The sequence below is a fragment of the Mytilus edulis genome, chromosome 7, assembly GCF_963676685.1.
Source record: "Mytilus edulis chromosome 7, xbMytEdul2.2, whole genome shotgun sequence".
In the NCBI taxonomy this organism is placed as follows: domain Eukaryota; kingdom Metazoa; phylum Mollusca; class Bivalvia; order Mytilida; family Mytilidae; genus Mytilus; species Mytilus edulis.
This window is the reverse complement of record NC_092350.1, coordinates 72769900-72790580: the sequence shown is the minus strand read 5'-3', so window position 1 is coordinate 72790580 and position 20681 is coordinate 72769900. Positions and strand designations below refer to the sequence as shown.

The window sequence follows — 20681 nt, the reverse complement described above, 5'->3', positions numbered from 1 at the left end:
TACACTGTTATATTGTCCTGACAATTCAATTTAGCGGTTTGGTGACAAGTAGACAATATAAGAAGATGTGGTATGAGTGACAATGAAAAAAATTCCAAGTCACAGTTTATAAAAGTTAACCATTATAGGTCAAAGTACGGCCTTCAGCACGGAGTCTTCGCTCACACCAAACAGTAAGATATAAAGGGTCCCAAAAAATGACTAGTGTAAAACCATTCAAACAGGAAAACCAACGGTCTAATCTATATAAAAAAAAGAGTATCGAAAACCACTTATGAGCCACATCAACAAACGACAACCACTAATCATCGGGTTTCTGACTTAGGACAGATGAAAACATGCAGCAGGTTTAAGGTGGTATGGGTGTCTTTCTCCATCTTGGATTGTTAACAACAGAGAACCTACGGTCCAGATTTTCAATCAAATTAGACAAATCAAACAAAGAATACAGATAACTAGTGTGAGTCTTTATTTAAAAGAATAATTATAAGATTATAATTATAAATTATTATATGCTTACATACATTGATTATTTGTGCTTGATCTTTATTTAATGACATTTTAAGGGTAGGTAACTCTAAAATTGAGCATTTTCTGATGTTATATACATGACATTTTGCTATTTTGTAATTTAACCGGAACAAATGAACGGTAACCCAATCTTTTCTTTTTAAAGCATTTTTCCATTAGCTATCCTTCGTGTTTTATTTTTCAGTTCTATCATTTAGTTTAGTTTCTATTCATGTAATGATGGTTTTTTTCCTGTATAATCCTCACAAAATGTGTCATTTTGTCACAATCTGTAGCTTTAGCGAATGCACGGTGATCTATCATTTTATTATATGTATGAACATATCCCATATACGTAGTACGTTTTGGCAAAGTATGAACAAATTACATCTTTTTTTATTCTTACCTATATACCACCTTAAATGTTAGAACATGTGCTAACCTTCATCAAATCTGAAACAAAAATAAAAATACTATACAATATCAATTGAAACGTAAAGAAACATTAATAGAAACAAGGAAACATACACTGAACGAATAAATTTGATCTGTGACAAAACATGTATTCTAACGAGACTTCAAAAATAGTCTGAAAAACATTGCATTGTACAATGCCAAAAGTGTCTACAGGATGTAGGACCATAAGATTTCAGAACTGTATAATATAACAATCATATGAAGCAATGTTCCCAATTACCAAAAAACAATGTAACCTCAAATTAGAAAAATATTTAAAAATCTTATTCTGGAATTATATTGATAAACTTTAAGTAAAACATTTGAAAAAAATACAGGGCTTACAATTCACAACGTTCTAAAACTGGAAAATAAATAATGGATATTATTTTTGCCTTCGTTTTCTCTTAATCTGTTTTATTTGGCAAAAATCTCTCGGAATTATGGGTTCTCAATGATATTCACCTTTGTAGTATATTTGATCTTGTAATTTTTATGATTTGAGCGTCAACGATGATTTCTTTTATAGACAAAACGAGCATCTGGCCTTAGAAATTATTAGCCTTGTGTTTATGATATTTTTCTTTTGTATAAAGATTCCCTTGTAACTTTAACATCTGAATCTATAAAATATTCTCAGGTTGATATTTTTATTAACCTTTTTAAGATATTGATTTTATTTATTTTTTTAAAATACCATGTAATTTGTTATTGCATATTAACATTTATAAGCAATATATATATGATACTCAGGGCCTTAGGTTGATATTTTACTAAGTTGCTGGTAGTATTAAGAATTATCTAATCTGTAATATTTCAACATGTTCACGTGATTAGAGAAAATGACGTATTATTTACCTTCTGGTACAAATTTGTCAAAATTGATAACAGTAACAAGTGTAATGTTTAATTGTTTTAAGGTATGTACACATGATAATTAAAATCATATGCAGGAGGATATTATCAATAACATTAAAGGTACAAACTTTTCTGCACCAGATGCGCATTTTGACAATAAATGTTTCTTCAGTGATGCTCAAGACAAAACTATTTGAAAAACGAAAAAGCTTATTGAAAAATGAAGCGGCATAATCTTAGAAAGTACAAAACGTATAGCAAAAGTAAAGTCAAACCTACAAATCGATATCATATAGATGTATAACCTGAAATGATTTTCACCATTTTTTTAGTTATATTAGCTTATATTTTTGATAATTTTGGGATTTTTCAAGTACTTTTATCACTGATGATACATTTATAGTCGTAATATATATTTGCTGCAATAAAAATGGTACCATCAAACTTATAACTGTATTTGGCAGTTGACATTCAATCTCATATATCAATTGTTTAACGATTTGTCAAGCAGTAAATGTTTGTCAGGCGGATTTACTTGACCTTGTCATTTTAATGAACGGTACATGAGTACATTCGATTCTCAGCTAAAGGAGAAGGAGAAAAACGTACATGCGTGTACAATACCTTTCGGGGTATAGTCTTCGCTGTTATCTTAACTGCCCATAACGTTGTGTTAAATTGAAATCGTTGTCAAATATTTCAATTTCAACAGCTTTATGACGTCATAGTGACATCACCTCTGACTTTTCCATATTGGTGTGTGCCGATGTTATCAACTAATTCATTTATCAATAAACATTAACATATATGCGTGTAGCATTATTTTGAAAGTCTTTTACAATTGTACTTGCAATATTAAGTGTGCCAAAAGATGACTCTTATCACTTCCTTTGTTGAATATAATAATCTACCTGGCTGACGTTATTCGTGGTATATTGGTTATGCTCAGTTTTTCAGCATGTTGTAGAGAGACCTTTATCAAAAAAAGTAAAGCAAAGACAGCCCTCATTTTTTCCACTCCTGCAAAATGGTGTTCCTATCTAAAAGGTTTCATGATATATTTTGTTATGAAATGGTATTCGGATCATTAAACAAAATTTTTTATTTATTCAGAAAACCAAGTAAATATTCAATTTATCTTATTTTGATGTTTTCATTGCATTATTATATTTGAAAATTAAACCATATGAAATTCTTTATAGCAACATGCTCTTTGGTTTTATCTTACAGATCATGAGTACTTCTTTTGATAACTGTGGTATTTGTAATTTGAGACATATTTCGAAGCTTTCTGTTATTTGGTGCTCTGATTGCGATGAGGGACTATGTCAAGACTGTTCAGAACATCACAGCTTATCTAAGCTATCACGAAACCAAAGCGTTGTTCCTATTGCTGAGTATAAAAAGTTGCCATCTTTTATTGAAAACATAAAACTGCACTGTGATAAGCAAGATGAGAAATATTTATTATAATGAATGTGTGTGTAGAAAAAGTGTCATTACAGAGAAGCACGGGAAATGTAACGAAATGGTCCCAATTGAAGATGTGATTACAAATTCCAAAACATCTGCAGCATTTACAGAAATTGAGTCATCACTTCACGAACTGAAAGAAAACTTTGGTTTAATTCAGTAAAACAGACAAAAGAATTTATCTTCATTTTCAGCTTCGCAAAAGTTAATTGAATCCGAGATATTAGCGATTCGACAGCAGATTAATCACCATCTCGACAAAATACAAGACAATTTTATAGCTGAACTGAACAAAACTTTAACAAACTCGACCCAACAAATACAGAGTTTCCTTGCGTTGCTAAAGAAACACCGAAACAGAAGTCGACGAGTGCATAGAAGATTTAGAAAGCTTAAGGAATTATGCAACAGATATTCAAACATTTTTGAGAATTGCGCAATTAGACACCAAACTTCGAAAACAAGAAAAACACTTACAGGATTGTATTGATGGTGGTACTTTGGTTCACGCTGTTGTTTCTTCCCAGTTGAATCCGTTATTACAAAATATACACAAACACATAACTTTGTTTGGAAAAGTCGTCATAGATGTTATACCATTTCAATTATCACTACGAAGAAGCAAGCAAATTCAGACTCTAATGATGAAAGTAATGGTGAAACCTAAATGTTCCGTTAAGAATATAAATCTGGAGTTAAAAACGAAATTTAAAACTAGAGCTTTTAATGTATCAGGCTGTTGTATTTTAAATTCCAGAAAACTTGTAGTGTCAAACAACTGTCCCTCGTATTTGACATTATTTGCACCTGATGGGGAAATAAATCGAAAAATTAACTATGATTTACCATATATTTATGATGTTGCATGTGTCGACGACACAACTGTGGCCGTTGTGTCAATGACTTTGAAAAATATCGAACTTATAAATATGGAATCAGGTAAAACATTCACAATTGTTCGCACTTATTCCCCTTGTTGCGGCTTAACTTATAAAGATAATCATTTTATACAAAGTCCACAAAAAGGACAGATACAGGAAATCAGATAAGAAGATACAAAGACAAATGGTATTGGTAGTTCTATGAGTTCATTGAATTTGGCTGCATTAGAAAATAAACTTTATTCTAGAAAAAGGGACACGAATACCATCGTCTGTCATAATAAAAACGGTGACGTTCTATGGACATACACAGACACGTCGGTTCTAAATGTACCTAGAGGTATCACAGTTGATGAATATGGAAATGCTTTTGTTGCGGGGAACAAATCAAAAAACGTTGTGGCTATATCTTCTCATGGTAGAGGTCACAAAATACTCCTGTCAGAGAAGGACCTGTGTGGTTCTCCATGGGCACTTTGCTATAGTGAAAAATTCAAATCCGTGCTGGTTGCAAATGAAACTGACGGCCAAGCGTTTTTGTACAGCGTTAATTACACATAAACTATATTTGCTGCTATTGTGTTATTTCAAAAAAAGCAACGTTAAACGTTATATCATACTATGTTTAGCAAAGAAAATAATATAACATATATAGATTTTAAAATGAAAAGTACATACATTGCATAACATAGAACTGAATAACATTTATTTGCGTATATTCATGACGAAGACTTACATAAAAGTGTCGTTGATACGCGCTGGTTATCTTTTTTAAAAGACAAGATTATTATTAGTGAATATAATAAAGTCTCTTTGAATCTGTAAGAATTTATGATATAAGTATTGCTAGCGCTCATGTTTTTTTTTATTTTGTTTTTTTCTTGTTAATTTGTCGAAACAATTGTTTGGGTTTTTTTTTTCTTCTTTTTTTGGTTAAAAATATCTTATCTTTTTCATTTTCCAATTTACGCTTTTTTGTTTATGGTTATTGGCCATTTTAATCGAATGGTTATCGTTGGCTGGAATTAAACGTAGACCGCATTAATATATTGTTTGACATGTTGATTGCTATTGGTTGTGTGTATTTAATATCTTGAATATTCAAATTTTATTCCCCATTAAATATGGCTTATTTTTCTACCCTTGCTCAACTAAATACGTAAATTATCGAAAACAAATTAAGCCATAGAGTTCAAAGACAACAAATAATATGTTGACTAGCTTTTATTTCCAATTATTTCTGTCTATCAGCGAAAACATCTCTTACTTTTGACAGATGCTCAGTATTAAGAATAAGGATTTAGCAATATAAATTCTGATTTTAATAGACTGAGGCTTATCTTATGTTGTAGGCATATCCTGTTCCAAAAGACAAATAGCCGTGTGTTAACATAGATTTGTTGTTGCTTGAAACGAAAACGTTCCTAGAACATCCTCTGATGGCACAGAGAACAAAATACTCCTGTTTCGAGATGTTGTTGGTTCTCAATGGCCATTATGCTTCAACAGTAAATTAATCAGATGGCAAACCATATGTGTACATTGGTAAACACGCGTACACAATATGTTCATTAAACTGTTTTTTAACCTAAGTGAAAGTATTTGACTTAGGAATCGAATGTTGCTGCATTATAGCAGGGAAAATCATTAAATAGATATTATCCTAAAAACATAATAACGTACATCTACATGTAAGTATGCGACATTCCTGACAAAGAACAAACGCTAGTCAATATTGACTTGAAAAGCATGGTCGAAAAGGTAGAATATCTTCCTACCGACATTGTCATGATTAAATGCTTAACCTTGATGCCAAGTGGGAAACTGTGTACTTAAAAAAGCAATGTTCTGGACCTGATATGCTATAAAGAAATAAACGACAGGATACGCCATCATCACTATAATCTTATGACAAAAAGGCAGATGGCTTTATATTACAATGTGAATAGATATATACAAAGAAGATAATTTGCAGAACGAAAATTATGAAAGAGGAGATCTGCTTTTAGGTCAAACCGACTCGCTATAGTAGTTATTGCTCTTAAATAATGATGTTTACAAATTTTTTCAGTCTGCCTTTTATCTATGAGTACAACAGAAATTGCTTAATAGCAAAACATTATTAGAAAGAACAAAATCTACAGACAAGTCTACAAAACCTAAATCGTCAATCTCTTTCCAAAAGGAGTTATTGCCCGTAAATGACTACAATAACCGGTATATAATCAGAAAAAAGGATATTACGGTATATCCATCCTGTTACAAATTTTTGGATCCTCAATGCTCTTTAACTTTGTATTTGTTTGGCTTTCTAAATATTTTGATATGAGCGTCACTGATGAGTCTTATGTAGACGAAACGCGCGTCTGGCGTACTAAATTATAATCCTGTTACTTTTAATAACTAATTATGCCACATTTGATTAAACAGTAACCTTACGAAGACAGAAATTGTTGTTTAATTTAGAACACTGCAAAGATATTATCAAATAAGTTGAAAAATAAAGTTTATTATGAGCTCTAGTATACTCATACTGCAAATTACATTCTATAATTGATATTAAGACTGATTTTCAGTATGCATTAAGAGGCGATACGCATGCTTAACATATGAAATTATTTTATTTACTTCAGATCAGTCGACTCACATATATTCCATATGCATTTACGTCTTCTTTTAACAGCTGTGTCAACGACGACATTTCAAGCAATAATCTGTTAATACCCACTTCCTTTCCTGCGTAAAACTTATCCTGAATAAAGATGTGACTGCTGAGCTTACATTTGTCTTGATTCAAGACGTCAACATATTTTTATTTACGGACACGTGAAAAACAAACAATTTGGGAAATATACAAAACGTACGACGCAACAGTGGCAACGAACGTCGCCTCTTGTGCATGGTTTAAATGCTTATATCGAACGTCCGTGTCAAATTTTCAGTTTGATAATTTTATTGTTTTTATTATAAAATACAAAAACTTTTATTGTGTACTTTGATGATTATTCAAATGATTATATGGGCTCTAAGTTTTATAAAGTTATTATATATTTTTTTGTTATTCACTGTATGATATATTACTATTTCACCATGTTCACGTGATTAGAAAATAAAGTAGCATTTACTTCCTACTACACATAAGTCGTATTTGACTACAGCAAATGGTGTTCTAACAAATCGTATTCAAGGTATGTTTAAATATTTTATTTTATTTTTATTTTATTCGTTCTTTGCATAATGATTAATTCAATCAGCCGATCAAAAATCAAGCACCAAGAAAATGATTAATAAAAAATCCTGAAAGTTCAAATTACTGTTCCATCGCTATGGTACAAAGGGATTAATAGTATCGTAAATAAACATGAATAAATCAAAAAACAATTACTCTTTTAAAATACAATGTTTATGGAATAAGATTTTTTTAAAAGATTTGTTTTTAAACTTTCAAAAGTTTTCAATCGCTAACTTGAATAATTTTCTGGAAATTCATGTTGTTTTGGTAACTCTTTAAAATCAGTTTGTTTTAGGATCGAAAAGTTCACCCGTATCGTAACCAAATATATCCGTAAAAATTACAATGTGCTATTTCGTATGAATAAGTTCCAACCCAAATCAGGATATTTATGGTAAAATTTAGTAAAGGTTCAAAGTAATTTGGGTAACGAAATCTGTAACATTGATAACATTCATTTAAAACCAAATCGTCACTAAAGATACAGACATAACGAACGAATACTGATATATTATAAACGCTATAAGATCTTGCCAAAGGAATATCACTGTCGCAGATTCATTTTATGTTGTGATATAACATCAGTGTCCCTGGTTAGTGGTGGGTTGAGCACAAACAAACATGTTTAGCCCCGACACTTTCTATTTGTGCATGTCCCAAGTAACGGACCTGTAATTTTGTAATTGTCGTTTAAGGCTGTCTGTCATACTTGTTTTTTTGTGTATTGTTTTGTCATACATCAGCTCGTTTGTTTTTCTCATTAGAATTGTTTCCCGTTTTGTTATGTCATGACCTTTTTATATAGTTTGCTTGCTTATAATTGAAGGCCCACATACGATGAAATATTGTTGATAATCAACATTTTTAACGCTGATGGACAGTTGTGTCATTGACAATCATACCACATCTCAATATTGTATATACATGCACTGAGAGATTTAAAATATACCAACTTATTTAGTATATACTTTGGAAAATAATGACATAAAAAAATAAGTAAAATTACATTTAACAAATTTTCGAGTTTTCTGTTTTACGAGATTCCATAATTTCATGATTTCAATGACACGCATAATTAGTGATGCGTTTGATATTAATAATTAATATCTTAAGTTTTCGACTCAAAATAATAATTTATTGTCATGAAATATGATTAGTTACCTTATCATGTTTAATATATTTTAAGTACAGTTACATAAGCAAACTTTCCGGTTTCCTGTTCATCTATATTTTATGAAAATCCCATCAAGATTTTTATGAATAGTTATTAACCGTATCTGGCACAATTTTTTGGAATTTAGGTCCTCAATGCTCTTCAACTTTGTACATGTTTGGCTTTTTAACTATTTTGATCTGAGCGTCACTGATGAGTCTTATGTAGACGGAACGCGCGTCTGGCGTTTTAAATTATAATCCTGGTACCTTTGATAACAAATTGCCTCAAAATACTAAATTCAGGTCATTAAATTTAGTAAATTTCTCTATACAATCATGCTTGTAATGTTTCATATAGAATTATATTGTAATGAAAGATTTTGCTATATTCATAGCATTAGTATAAAAGCTTCTTACTTTGCCTTTTATTATTACAAAACTATGAAATGAGCCCAAAATAACACGTTTCCATCAATATCGAAATGGAAGACTTCGAGTTCATTAATTAGCATGACATTCTGGAAACAACATACTCTCAAGTAGAAATGTTATTTTCTCTCAGCCTTTTCTGCTTGATTGACTCGACTATAAGACATCAGCAACAAATGTCTCTGATGGATTAATATAAAGTTAAATATTTGAACAAGCAAATTCACAAAATTCCTGCAGCAAGCTAAAATCTTTGTTTGTTTCTCTTCATAGACAAATGACTACATTATCTTAATATAACTGTTTAAAGTTTTAAGTGAATTTTAAAAAACGTTATTGATTTTATTCTAAAGTTATCTTACCTGTTGCTATATCACGTGATTAGAGGAAAATGACGTGTTATTTACTTCCTTTAACAAAGGATTGGTCTTGTTAAATTTTATCAGTTCTGTTCCTGTGTTTATTTAAATTTAAGGTATGTACAAGAGTCATTGCTATTGTTGTGCCGGCCAGAAATTGGTTCCTTATTACATGTACATCATTTGTACATATATGTCCTTTTTATGATCCATAAATGAGTTAAATTGGTCTCAAATGTTATATTGTTATTATTTATTGTTGTTAAAATATTTCGTTATTCACATCCCTGTTAAATCCCATCTGGTTCCATTGTAAGTTATCCGTTTGTTTACATCTGATGTTAAAGTACATTTCTGGAATGTTACCGGAAATTGATTGTTTACATGTCGTTTATACATGTTGAAGGGACCCCAAAATTAGTAGTTTACTCTTGTTATGTAGTAATTATTACTTGATGTTGTAGGAATCATATAATTGTGTCCTTCTATATTGTTTACACACTTATTTATATATGTATTAGCTCTCATACTGTAATTTTTAGTCTACTTTCACTTTTAACTTGTCGTTCAGAATGATGTCCATTTTTGTCGGGACACGAACCACTTCGATTCGGAATTTCACTTACATTATATTATGTCACGACTTTTATCCTGCATTACTAACTTTGTAATACATTTATTTATCCATCTAGTTAGGTGTGAATCATTTGTGAAGTCTGAATTATTTGTAATATTGTGCATAAGTGCCCGGAGGATACTTACCCAGACAACATGAGTATGTTGGCCCAACATTGGCACAACGTATATCATTGCATTGGCCCATCGTTGTATTTTAACGTTGGCCCAACGTATAAGTGCAAAGTGGGCCTACGTTGGCCCAACATGATGGCTTCATGTTGGCCCAACGTTGTACGGTAATATGCAATACATAGAGCCAACGTTGGCCCATTGTATGAAAAACGAAATCCATGTTGGCACAACGTTGGACCAACGTAGATATATCTTTTCTTATGTTGGCACTATGTTGGTCCAAGGTAGGTATTTCTCATTTTTATGTTGGCAATACGTTGGTCTATTGTTTCAACCAAATTACAATGGATGCTGCATGGAGGAGCTGTATATGATAAATACTCCGGAGCGCATTTGATCTTTTTTTGTATTCCAAACTGCCAAAGTTTAAGGTAGCAATTCTGTATTTTTGTATTACCCATTGTTGTTACTGTCCTTGTTTTTTTCATGAACTTTGCCTCTTTAATTTTATTTATTGTGTGACGCTAAGATATTTCTTTGGCAATGTTTGATGGATCGACCAATTAAACTCTGTGTCATTTGGTGTCTTGTAAAGAGTTGTCTCATTAGCAATCATACCACATCTTCTTTTTTCATATCAATTTCATTTATTTCTTTAACAGAACAAATGACGTATGGCTTATGGTTAGGCGATCATACAAATAGTTTGTTTTTAGTTGTATTGGTTCCAGATCCAGAATGAAAATTAAATAATTCAGAAGATGAAACTTTATTTATTCTAAATTTGATATCATTGGTCGTCACCACGAGTAGTGTCCTCCTCAATTTGAACTTCAACAATGTCATTATTATTTATATATGTTATTCTTTTTTTCCCTTCTCTGTTTCTTGCCACCTTCTCTGTCAAGGCTTAAGCGCCGCCAATCTTTAGCTGCATCATCTATCTCCTTATCCGAAGACTCTTTACAGCTATGTTTTTTTTCTAACCGACTCTGTAATAAAGTTATAAGTAAACTTGAATTGCGTATTTGTCTAATGCATGCGTGCGTAATCTCCCTTTTAGATATGTAATATAAATTAATGTATATTCTAAATAGTTTAAACACTATTTAATACAAAATAAAATCTTAAATAACCATTTTTTTATATTGGTTATTTGTCTAATGGTCAGAAATTCATTAGTATTAGACGGATTTGTGGGTATAACAAACCCTTATTACTATTATTTCAGAATTCGGTATCATACTTTATATATTCGTAATATACATGATATATTAAGAATAATTTAGATGTGTATTAATGAACAGTTATATATTTGATATATAAAAACACTGCTACACATTCAAGTGTGTATATGATCAGGTTTCACAAATATATCGTATCTATTTGCATGCGATTTAGAAATACAATAAAACTAACAAATTCATTTATATTTTAATGAAGTAGAAATCAGTTGAGAGAAATCATTATACCACATTTTTGAAACATTACGGAATAAGACACATCTTAAGACAATTTTATTCCATTAACTTCAGTAATGATCATACATGTTGTGGTTATAGATTTATATAATTTACCATTTGTTTGAAGATACTAATGTTCAGTGGCAAATATTTCATGATTATTAATAGGATTGAAATGATTTAAAATCTAGAAAATATTTCGCCCGAAACGTATAAACTGCAAGATCAGCATTATAAAATGATAGAAATTAATATATGTTTTGATTTTTAACAACATCCCTCAGATTAAAAAATCATATTGTATTTGTCATTCTGAATCGTATATATATATCAGATTTTTTAAAGTTACAACTTACATGTTACTATCTTTCTCTTTGAATCTCAGATGACATGATTTTCTCTTTTTGTTTTCTTCGTATCACTGCTTTCTTACAAATACACAACAGGAAATAATCACAAAAGTGACCATCCCATTACATTCAGATTTCCTATAAACTTAATTACCATAGCAACTATCTTTGAAATTTGTCGAACATATGGTCAACCTTATCAGAATGGGCTTGATTAACAGACTGGGTGAATCAAATATCACTCTGCATATAATTGCTATTATTATGTTTCACAAAGTTTAATGAATAAAGTTATTATAAATAATGATTGCAATAAATTTTTATTTTTAACCAGGCAATACAGTAATGATATTCCAGTATAAATTTTACCTGACTTATATATAGAGTATAATATATGATCACGCAACGTTGGGCCCAACATAGAGTTGTAAATGTAATTTCAGTTGATAAACACTTTCGGTATAACATTAACTTTTCATAAAGCCTGCTGCAATCGAAATTATCCGCCTCCCAAGAGAAATAAAGCGTAAAATATTATAAAATCAATTCTATTAACAAAATTTCATATCGGCTCTATGTTGCTACTAACATATAATGCCAACGTTTGCCCGATTATTTATAACCAACATGAGATAATAATATGAATTTACAACAACAGACCAACGTTGGGCCAATATTGTGCAGCCGACACCAACGTGCGACCAATTTACCGACAATTTGCCAACGTTGGGCCAATGTTGTGCAGCCAACTTAAACTTGCGACCAACCGACAATTTGCCAACGTTGGGCTAATGTTGTGCAGCCAACATAAACTTGCGACCAACGGACCGACAATTTGCCAACGTTGGGCCAATGTTGTGAAGCCAACACCAACGGTCGACCAACGGGCCGACCATTTGCCAACGTTGGCCCACTGTTAGTCTGCTGACTGGGTAGAACCACCATATTTGCGCAAATGAGCACGTTTGCCCGGAGATCGTAAACCGAATTATTTGATTGGTTAATATTATTCTATATATAAAGCGACGTCAGCGTACTCGTGACATCATTCTTCTCAGTTCACTTTTCTTGAGACACGTTAAATTTAGTCGCTAAAAGTTTAACTTTTAAAGTATTTCTTATAATGTCGCAGCAGAATATTTCTTCAGATGTAGCGATTGTACGTTTGCGTAATAGTTTAATATAATTATGCCTTAAAAGGTATCTTTATTTGAGTGTTTATATTAGAAGAAACCATTCTTTTATTTTATTGGCACCGAGAGTCAAACGAAGTTGCACCGGGTGCATCAATATTTATTCAAAAGCTTCCGTGGATTATTGATCCTTCACAGCAAAGTTATGAATATAAATTACATTTTATATTTAGATGATTTTACCAATTAACTGATTCTGTTACTGCATTTAATCCGTTTATAACGGTATTCAAATTTAGCGGTGCTTCCAAGTTTGGATTTGGCGCACCACATCTATTTTCGGTGTCTCTGCACCGTAAAAGGCAAAATTTATATACATTGCTGCGGCAATGCACCTTGATTAGAGATGACCATTTATTACTAAATTGTAAACCTTGGTGCACAGCACCTCGTTTTTATACTGTCACCTGAACCTCGGGTGCACAGGAACTTTGGGTGTAACTGAACCTTGGTGCAACCGCACCTCATTTATATACCGTATCCTAAACCTTAGGTGCAATTGAACTTCAGGTGTTTATGCACCTCATCGGAAATATAGCAAGTTAGCTATGAGAGTAATAAATCTCATACCATTTTAAGTTTTATGTATCCTCTTGGGACTCCTGTTTATATATAGATATCATATAAATTTACAGTATAATCATTTACTATTGTCAAACTGCATAAATTCATGTTGTGCCTTACTACTGAAATAAACAGGGTGTGAACTTTTATCAGTTTTATGTCTCTGTGAAGCCTAAACAGTTAGAGTTATATCAGCAGATTGAACCCCTTTTTAGAAGTATATATTTAATATATATACACCTTGATATGTCGTCGTCCTATAAGCGGTCAATGCGCTGACTGGAGATACACCGCGGCCTGTGGTGGCGACGCAACACTATCAAAATTAATCGTTCTATATGTTAAACAACAGAATATTCTAACTTCCTCATTGGCCTGCTTGATAAATCACTTTAATGACACAGTGGGGCGTGCACCCATAAAATTCACTGAACAATTCATGTGAAAATAGACAAATTAAGGTTTAACTTTTCCTAAAATGATATTTGAATTATGTAACAAAAAGTTAATCAGTCGACCCTAGGCATTTACTCTAAGATGGCATAATGCTTACCTTTCAAAATTGTATCAAACCTAGTTTCAAGCAATAATATTTAACGGTGACATACCTATGAAATACGCAATATCCAGATGAATGAAACTAGACACTCAACTGTGTTACTGTTTGACCTTTTATCAGTATAACTCAAGAACTAAAAACAACTTCAGTATTGTCTTTCATGTTCACTCTGAAATTTGAATTTATATGAATAAAACAATCCGTAGTATACGCGGATAGAACCCCACACCACAACAAAACCAAATAGATAAGCAGTAGTCAAAACGCTGTCGTAAACAAAAGACATGGGTCTATATTATTAGTCAAAATCTCTGTCTTCTCTATATAGATTCTTAAGGATACTGAATTAACCTTCTGGCTGCATAAAATGTCTGAAATCAACATTAAATTCAAGAGATAGACGAACACCATTATCAAGGTTTGAAATAACTATATCAACAATGATTCCAGGTTTAACTATTTTTAAGTACTCATCATTTTAAAATATTCTGTTTTATCTTGATCAGTTACAAACAAAAGGCGCACAGAAGAATAAGATCGGAATATTTATGATAAGATCTTTTAACATACAAACGTAATTAAAGGTAAACTATATCTAACGCATAATGATTAAAAGGTGAACTTCACGGTTGATATAGTGTCCGGCTAGGATGGTGGTTTTTCGAGTGATTCGGTCCATTTTTTCGAGTGTAATTCAAGCTTTTTCGAGTGATAAATCATGCGAAAATTAAGTTCAATTAACTGCTATTTCGCAATTGTAATAGTTTTTTACATTGCAACCCTTCTTATATTGAATACTAAACATGTTTTGATCAACAAAGAAGCACAATTTCCTTGTATTTAACCAAATAATTCAGTGTTTGTTACATCTTCGCTAGCCAAGGGTTACGATCCACTCCCTCTCTCTTCACCCTTGGCGGATTGAGATAAAATTTCGGAGACACAAGGTAAGGAGTTTTATTGGTTGCAGTCGAAACTCGCTGCATCCAATCAAAAAGCGCCTATAACATGATCACGTGTAAATGTAGAAAGTGTTTGTAAACAATTGCCACGTGTTTATTGTGCAACAAGTCTTTACATCCCTAAACATACGACTATGTTTAGTGACAACTTGAATGTTTTTAATCATTTTATAGAAGTTCCTGTGTATGTTTCATGCACAAATGCATGAATTTTGACGTATATTTTCATTTCCGGCTTTATCAAGAGTGTAGAATCTAGACGCTACCGTGTTTTTACCTCCAAATTGAAAAGTGCAAGTGCTACCATTGGTCAAGAAAAATGGGCGTGACTTTAATTTTCCGATAGATGGCGCAACATTGTTATCACAAATGTTGGCTCAATCTGCCAAGGGTGAAGAGAGCGGGAGTGGATCGTAACCCTTGGCTAGCGAAGATGTGTTTGTTATTGTCCGGTTTTTTTTCGAGAGCAACTATGAAATCGTCCGGGTTTTAAGACAAATGGTCCGGGTTTTTTACAGAAAATTTGAATAAAAAAAAGGCATTTTAGACTTTTAAAAAATGACTTTTCTAGTTTATACCTGTAATTTAATGAATGAAAATATCATATGTTCTCAATTAATCGCAAAAACATATTACAACATTGATAAAATTTACCTTTTTGAATTTAATTCAAATTTTCTGTTCGAAAAACGGTCTACCTCAACTTTCCAGCATTAAATTAGAAATTATGTGATCCTTTATAGAACTTAGAACACAGTGCATGGGAATCATAATCTTTTCAACTTCCATTCATGGAACTTTTGTGGTCAAAGTAAATAAAAATGTTAGTAGTGAACCATCACTATACCTACCGTGTACCTGTTTGGATGACAATGACTTTATTTTGATAGTTCATTGATAAACGTTGGTGTTTCGTTATTTTGTTATTTCAACAGTAACAAAAAGAAAAATGCAACAATTTGTTTCTTTAAAAACAAATACATGTTAAGTGTTCTTGACCATCTAACAAGGTACATGTGAAGTTTTACCCATTTTCAGGATTAATTAATCAACGTTATATTTTGTTAATAAGGGTCTCGGTTACAATAGATTATAGGTCCTAACTACACAAGACTCATCACTGCTGTTAGTATAATATAACAGTGCATAGGTCAAATCAAATACGTAGTAAAAGAGCATACAAAACTTGTTTATGATGTTTGTTGGTTATCAAGGTGATATTTCGTCGAGCTAGTCTTATAGTGTTATATGTCAACTTTTGATAAAAAAAAAAAATGAGATAGCTATATGTGTGATATCCATGTGCAAATTGTCTATCTCCCTATAAATCTGCATTCTTAGATTTTTCATCAGAACTAAAGTTTTCTATCTCCACACTCCCATTGAATTTTAATAGCTTATTCATCTAGTTGTACATCGTAAGTTCAGAGAACAAAGGTTTTATAGTGATGTATCTTCCCTCTTTTTAAAGTTTTGTTGCTGTAAAATATTTGTTATTAGAATTAGCTTAGTAGCAATAAGCTTAAATTGTTAACATGGTCACCATTCATGTCCAAAAAATTCAATTCGTACACAACTTTATAGAACTATGTTAAAAATTTGTGATATCGTTTTTTAAAACTCCATGTTCAATTTCTCACCACTTGTGACTTACACTATTACAACATTCAAACATTCACACGATTAATTGATTTATTTGATTACAGTACAAAAGAAAACATACCATTGGAAAATATAATGCGACATTACTAACATTATATATAATCATAATTCATTTTTGACATCTTAGTGCTTTATCTTTATACTAAATTTTGTATACGATTGCTTATAATAAATTAAATATTGTTTTATAGGTCATGGCTACCGCTTTTGATAATTGTGGTATTTGTACTTCAAGACACTTTTCTAAGTTATCCGTAGTTTGGTGCTCAGATTGCGATGAAGGACTATGCCAAGACTGTACAGAACATCATAGCTTGTCAAAGTCATCGCGGTACCACAAGACTGTTCCTATTGGCGAATATCACAAGTTACCATCCTTTATTGCAAACATTAAACTGCAATGCGATGAACACGACGAGAAGTACCAATTGTTTTGCAAGGACCACAATAAAGTTTTATGTAGAAAATGCGCTATATCTGCGAAACATAAAGAATGCAAAGCAATATTCCCTGTTGAAGAAGTGATTCTTAATGCTAAAACATCTGTCGCCTTTACGGAAATTGAGTCCTCATTGCAAGAAATGAAAGAAAATCTAAGACTTATTCTCGAGGACAGACAAAAGAATGTATCTTCACTCTTAGATTCCAAAAAGAAACTCGAGTCCGAGGTATCAGCGATTCGTCATCAGATAAATCAACACATTGATCAAATACAAGACCAATTCATTGCTGAACTAAACAAAGCTGTGGAACATTCAACCCAACACATACAAAGCTTCATAGCATCTCTGAAGAATAACCAAAAAGAAATTGATGAATGCATAGATGATGTGAAAAACATAAAAAATCATGCAACAGATATGCAAACTTTTTTGGGAATCAATCAATTAGTAAACAAATTGAATAAAACGGAAAACGAGATGCAGTCTTGGACTGATGGTAACAGTTTAGGTCTCACCGTAGTGTGTTATCACATAAACACTTTATTGCAAACTATCAGCAACGATATAACTACGTTCGGAAAATCTGTTGTAGATGTCAAACATTGTGAACTAGCCTTACAAAGAAGGAAAGAAGGCCAAGCTCAGTTAATGAAGGTAAACGTTGGGCCTAAGTGTATTGTTAAGAATATAAGATTGGAGTTAAAAACAAAAATAAAGACAACACTCTTAAATGTGTCAGGCTGTTGTATTTTACCTTGTGGTAAACTTGTGATATCAAACTATGACCCGTCGTATTTAATAGTTTTGGCACCTGATGGGAAAATTGAAAAGACAATTACCAACATTATGTCCAAAATTTATGATGTTACATGTGTCGACGATGAAACTGTTGCAGTGATATCATCTAAGGAACCGAATATTAAACTAGTTGGTCTAACATCAGGGAAGTCATTCAGAACTATCAATACGACTTCCCCTTCCTTAGGCATTACATATGCTAAATGCTCTTTCATCGTTTGTCCTAAAAAAGGACATTTGCAGGAAATCATGTTAAAAGATAACATGACAAATAACATTGGCAGTCCTATTGACTCAGAATATGTTGCCTCGTTAGACAATACAATTTATCATAGAAAAAAAAGTACAGATGAGATCGTCTGGGATAATAGAAACGGTGATATACTTTGGACATTTTCAAACGATACTGTTTTAAAAGGACCAAGATGTATCACAGTGGATGAAAACGGAAGTATTTTTGTCGCAGGGGGAAAATCAAATAACATCGTTGTAATAGATTCTGAAGGAAGAGATCACAAAATACTCTTGTCAGAAAAAGACCTATGTGGCTCTCCATGGGCAATTGATTACAACAGCAAATTAAATTGTTTGCTTGTTGCAAATGAAAAAGATGGTCAGGCGTTTTTATACAGTGTCAACTACGCATAAGATAAATTCACTGCTATTTTCTTTAGATCATATTATTTGGTACAATCAACTTATTTCACTTAATTTGAACTGTGTAAATTTCAACCTCAGTTATATTTATAAACATTTTGCCTATATATACAGGTGTTGGTTGTGTCATTTTATGGTATTTTTTATGTGTAAAAAATAAAATTACAAAAATACTGAACTCTGAGATATTATTATATTTTTTTTAAATTATGATAATTTGACTTCATATTTGTAATTGCTATCACACATGTTTTCTAAAGAATATGGACCAAAACCGTTGTTTATTGTACAGTGAAGTACATGATATTCAGCAGTCTTAGCCGGCTGATCAAAAAACATGTGCAACGACCTAAAAATTAAAGAGGCAATTGATCCAGAATCAGAATGAAATTCGTTAGGGTATCGAAAGACTAGTGTCTGACCTGCCTACATACTCTTCAAAGATCCGTTTATGAAAAACAGACGCCTCTTTCGGAAACGTAATGGTCTATGAATCAACGAACGAACTTTGAACCATTACGTCTTCAGTTCAAAGTCACTCGAAAATCGCTAACAAGATACAAGGTATAAAGTTTACTCACAAAAACGCAAAAAAAAAAATGAAAACTCAACGGCCGCTTAGGAACAGTGTTGAAAAACCTGGAAATTATTATTCAACGTAGATATTCAAATTGCGTACACACTACAACTCATGATTATCAATTTAACTGCACACCGAAAAGGAAATAGTTCCCTCAATATAAGCCTTGAAAACTACAGCGAGAGTTTACGACACAAGATCTTTCATGTGGATGGGGATGAGTCGAGCGGCAACTAGATCTACTTCTGCAGTCGGCGTTTAAAAAAGATAAACAGACCTTTAAAACTATAAATAAACATTGCCGTGCTGATAATTTGTGCAATTTACAAATTTAACCTATCAAACTACTTTTGTTGTCACGATGGATACTTCAGAACGAGTCGACCGATTTTTTTCAAATTTAAGGGAAGATAAGAATTGTCGTACAGTTTACACTTTAAATCTCCCTTTAAAACAGATAGAAACCAACAGCAAACAATGAGGTGAATCCATATTACAAGGATAATACCTACAAATGAGTGATTCAATTTTTCAATGTGTCGTATATGCACATGTCTCTGATAATAGTGGAGAGACAAAAGAAAAAGTTGCTTATTTTAAGAGTTTAATGAACCGAGATACCTAACGGCTGCAAATCCACATGATAGAGTAAACTTTATCATTTTAACTCTGTCGTAGAGTTTTCCAACGGTGCATTTTTTTTTTGTGTAAACCTTGATAAAGCGTGATTTTCCTATTTTATCTTTTTCGTTATCAAAAACAGGAACGGTAATAATTAATTCCGGAATGAAGATGTCAGCAGATATGTGTTATAAAACAATAGGGTAATGTATTAGCTTTCATTTAATATGTAACTTGAATATCATATGAAAATCAATAAGAAAGGTATCAATTACATCAGCCCATCATATTTTGAAGATGTGTATTAGTATGACAAACCAAGAGGATCCCAAAAGGTTTGTAATACAGAAAGTAGAATGGAGCATTTTCATATCCTTGTAAGGAAAGCTTGGGCACAGGGTCTGTATTTTAATCAGACTGAGCAATTAGATGTAAGCAACAATAATCAATCATGGTGTAGGTGAATATAAGTAAAGTATTGCTGGGATGGAGATGGTATGATATATATGGGTCAGTAAATTTTCATTTGGGATGAGAGATATGTGCAAAGATTTGATCTTGCTGACTATATACACATGTGGCATTTAGACCGATTGCCTATGAAAGTGATCAAGTCTTCAATATACTCATATTGCTCTGGGTTCATGTTGCTTAGTCTTTAGCTTTCTATGTTGTGTCTCCTGTACTATTATTTGTCTGTTTGTCTTTTTATTTTTAGCTATGGCG

The 20681-nt window shown here is 32.0% G+C and overlaps 1 protein-coding gene across 1 annotated transcript; it reads left to right on the top strand.

Moving 5' to 3' along the window:
- The first annotated feature begins 17050 nt into the window (after nucleotides 1-17050).
- On the top strand, nucleotides 17051-18745 carry LOC139483416 (uncharacterized). Its single transcript, XM_071267436.1, has one exon. It carries the CDS (start codon nucleotides 17051-17053, stop codon nucleotides 18743-18745), a length of 1695 nt encoding a protein of 564 aa, XP_071123537.1.
- Nucleotides 18746-20681: the final 1936 nt, after the last annotated feature.